Source organism: Contarinia nasturtii, unplaced genomic scaffold, assembly GCF_009176525.2.
Source record: "Contarinia nasturtii isolate CC-2019 unplaced genomic scaffold, AAFC_CNas_1.1 Cnas_scaffold_1747, whole genome shotgun sequence".
NCBI lineage: Eukaryota > Metazoa > Arthropoda > Insecta > Diptera > Cecidomyiidae > Contarinia > Contarinia nasturtii.
In genome coordinates, this window is record NW_022199079.1 from 1 (window position 1) to 3,805 (window position 3,805).

Consider the following 3,805-nt stretch of genomic DNA (forward strand, 5'->3'; position numbering starts at 1 on the left):
AGCAGTATCCATTTCACGTGGTCAGTGTTTAGCTCAAGGTTTCGCTTTTGCATTTTCATCTGCTTTATTATCAATCATGACCTTTTGCACTTCTTCATTGCCTGAAAAGTGAAAACAAATTCAAAATTGGAAATTCTCAATGTTTATTTTGAAATCTTTGGAATTGAAACATTCTAATCAAATTAAAGAAAAAGTCCTAATTTTTTAAATTTTAACATCAATTTCATCCTTTATGGGATAGATATATGATCGTTTTGCATCGGTTACGTTTAGTGGCGATATAATACTGCAAAATTCACGAAAAATGCAGCACCTTATTCTAATGTATACACGCTCGATGTGTGCGGAAAAGTTATAAACAAATAAACTATTAAAATAAAAATTTCGAAATGAAAGTAGAAAAATAAGCAAAAAAAAAATTGAAATAAAATTCCACAGTCACAATATTTTTTTTTCTCTTATAGCATCGATTTTTCGCTGACTTGTATCATTTGGGCAAGGAAATATCGCAGCCAGCCTCAATCAACAAGCAGAATTCAATGAGTCCAATGTTACGGCACAATATGTTGCAGGTACTAAAGGCAACACGACCACTTAGTTTGAGCTAATTTTTCTTTGGAAAAGCAGCAAGTAATTTGTATGATTCGATCGAAAATAAGAAGAAAGTTGGAGAAAAAAGTGCACAGAAAAAATCCGAATTTCCAGAATAATAATATCAAATTAAATCAAAGACAAATTTATTGCCTTTGGTCATAAAATAGATTCAATTGACAAAAATCATTGAAAAAAATACTGCAAAAAATAGCCTGAAAAATCAAATATATTACCTTAATGCATGCCAGTCAATTCACCAAAGTAAAAGCGCTAAAAAATGTATTTGATTCAATAAAAAGAATGTGTATTCATTTTCAATGTCCCTAAAAAAATTATTTTATTTCGATCCCTATATTCTAAGCGCGAATTTCATACATCGCTTTTACAATGTCCTACAAAAAGTACTTCGGTATTAAGTGATTAAAATCTATTGATAACACAGTGACATATCTAACATATCTAGATTTATTTCTAGTCTTGCAAATAATTCCTAAAAGTGTCCGCTTAATATTACTTTTTCTCTAAAATATTGGCCAATTGCCGTCTTGCGGTGGCGAGTTCAATTTTCAGTTCAAGGTTTTCTCGTTCAAGAAAAGCTGCTCGAATGGCAATTTCGTCTTCCTTAATGCGTCGTCGGTCGCGTGATTTTTTTGCGGCTGCATTATTTTTTCTACGTCGTTCATAATAGGCATTGTCTTTCGCCGCTTCGTTTTTGTTGTTGACCGACTCATCTGATTGGCTACTGACTTGTGCAAATAGATCGACAGCCTTTTGTTGTTGTTGCTGCTGCATTTGTTCTGGCTGCGGTTGTTGCTGTTGTTGTATTTGGAATTCGTTCGATGTTCGTTCAATTTTTATTGAATTGCGTCGCATTTTTGGATTTGTTATTGTGGGCCGTCCACCGTTGGCTGCATGAATTTGATCGAGCATTTGTTGACGAAATATATTGAATCGTTCGGTGGACACACGATCTGTCAACGGATCGGTTGATGGAAGTGTTGTGGTGATACTCAACGGATCCCGTGGATAGGCCTTGAATGGACGTGCCAATTTTCCATCACGACCCATCACCATTGGAAATGATTGTATGTCACATTGACCACTCGTTGAAACTGTTGCCGGAATGCTTTGTAATTTTTGCTGTATGGCAACCGCATGCAAAATATATGGATTAATTTCATCGGCACCGCCATTTATCGATTGTTCATGCATATAACGGTGATGCATCGATTCCGGTGGAGAGGGTGAACGCTCTGTTTTGTATGCAAATCGTGATGAATCGTCAGAGTTTGATGAATATGTGCGCTGCAAATATTGACTCGAATGATAGTGACTTGGTGGCGTATCAGAACGGTTGTGTGTAATTACGGAGGCACTAAAATTACTTGATGACTTCATCAATGAGCTGGGCGATTCGTTCATTTGACTCGGTGAACTTTCACCAAAACCGGATGAGTATGGCGACGGAGTTTTGCGCGTTTCTACCGAATCACAATGACGTGATAAATCAATCGGTAAAATTTCGGAGTAGGCGTCGCCAAATTGATTTGTATTGTTTTTTTCAGACAATTCTAGAATAAAAAATAGTACAATTTTAGTAAAAGCAACAAAAACATCATACATGGTTTGAGGTGAGAGGGGCGATCGCAGAGACTAATTGAGAAAACATTTTTTTTTTTTTTGAAAATTCTCTTCAAACAGAAAATAGACATTTCTTATGTCAAGGGATGAGCAAACAAAATTTTATAATTCAAAAGCAGTCAAAATTGATGTGTCCGTGAATACAGTGGAAATGAGTTTGTGGAAAGAGTGGAAAGAGTTGGAAATTGGCATTGTCAATGATGCCAAACTATGTGACTTGATTGAATTTGTTCACAACAAAAAAACTTATGTAAAACTGTAAATCGCACGAAACGTCATTTTGTGTCAAAGGAAGTGAAAAAACCAATTTTTCAACTAAATCCGCCTATATCCGGCGAAAAATGTACGCTAAAACATTTTCGAAAATATACACAAAACTCAATATTTGAAAAAAAAAACCAACACCACTCTATTCCCTATCTTTCTCAATTACAATTAACACTTCTCTCGCAAAAAAAACCTTCATCACAAAATAAATTATCAAAAAAAAAAACTTACCATGTTTAATATTTTTCATGAGAATCCCTTGGTTCATCATTGCGATTGCGTCCATGGCGTTCATTGGTACGAATATATTTTCAAACAAAAATTACACAAAAAAAATCTTTTTTATTTTAAATTTGGTAAAAACACGTTAAAATTGTTGGCGATGTATTAAAAATGTGCGGTTAAATTGTGTGTCAATTAGATTACGCATGTACGTCACTGTGTATCGTTCGTGTGTTATCTACAAACTGACTGAAAGTACTATATTGTTTGCACTCTTATACCCGCTTACACCTCTTTCGTCTCTCGACCGAGTGACGATTGAAAAGACACCAATCGCATTAGGCACCAATGAAGGAGCAACAGTGACAGAAGATAGAGAAGCACACACAAACACACAAGTGTTTTAGTAGTATTCTGTCTTGGTTTGCCATTTCTTTGGTGCTTTTGTATACAGCAAGGGATTAGAGCAGACACAGAGAGAAAATGCAGTATTGTCCATTTTATGCACACACACACACACATCAGAGCAAAAAGCACAAAGAGAAAGAGAGAGACAGTTCAACAAATGCGGATATTTCAAAATGACAAAAACTCTATATTATTTTTCCACATCGAAACAATAGCATGCACGTCTATTGTTCATGCATAAGCCGTTCATGAGCATAATTACAAGTTTTGTAGATCCCGTCTTATTGCTCATTCTAGTCGATTTTCTATCTCTTCTCTGTCGTTCTTCTCGTTTTAACTCACACTCCATTTCCGAACAACACACACTTTCGTCTTCGTTCTGAACGATTTTTGCGTTCGACATTCAAATCAATGCAATTGGCCCATATATCGTCGGTTGCTGTTAAACTAGTCCGAACTTTGTTTTTTTTCTTTTATTTTTGCTGGACATATGCGCACCACTATTGACAACATTCACACCAGACTCAATGATGAAAAAAATGTCGCATTTTTCCCGTATCGTACGGATTCATGTGTTTTTGCGTGCATATTTTGCTATTACAAAGCATATGTTTGTTTTGGAGTTGAACCACATTGCATACTAAGAAAGAGAGAAAGATTTCAATGAGTTTTT

The 3,805-nt window shown here is 35.4% G+C and overlaps 1 protein-coding gene across 1 annotated transcript; it reads right to left on the bottom strand.

Moving 5' to 3' along the window:
- Positions 1 to 901: 901 nt before the first annotated feature.
- Positions 902 to 2,977, bottom strand: LOC116347213 (protein giant-like). The gene is made up of 2 exons (XM_031777731.1): positions 2,734 to 2,977; positions 902 to 2,165 (listed from the first exon to the last, which is right to left on the bottom strand). The coding sequence occupies exons 1-2, from the start codon at positions 2,795 to 2,797 to the stop codon at positions 1,105 to 1,107; spliced, it is 1,125 nt and encodes a 374-aa protein (XP_031633591.1). The 5' UTR covers positions 2,798 to 2,977; the 3' UTR covers positions 902 to 1,104.
- Between the last annotated feature and the right edge of the window lie 828 nt (positions 2,978 to 3,805).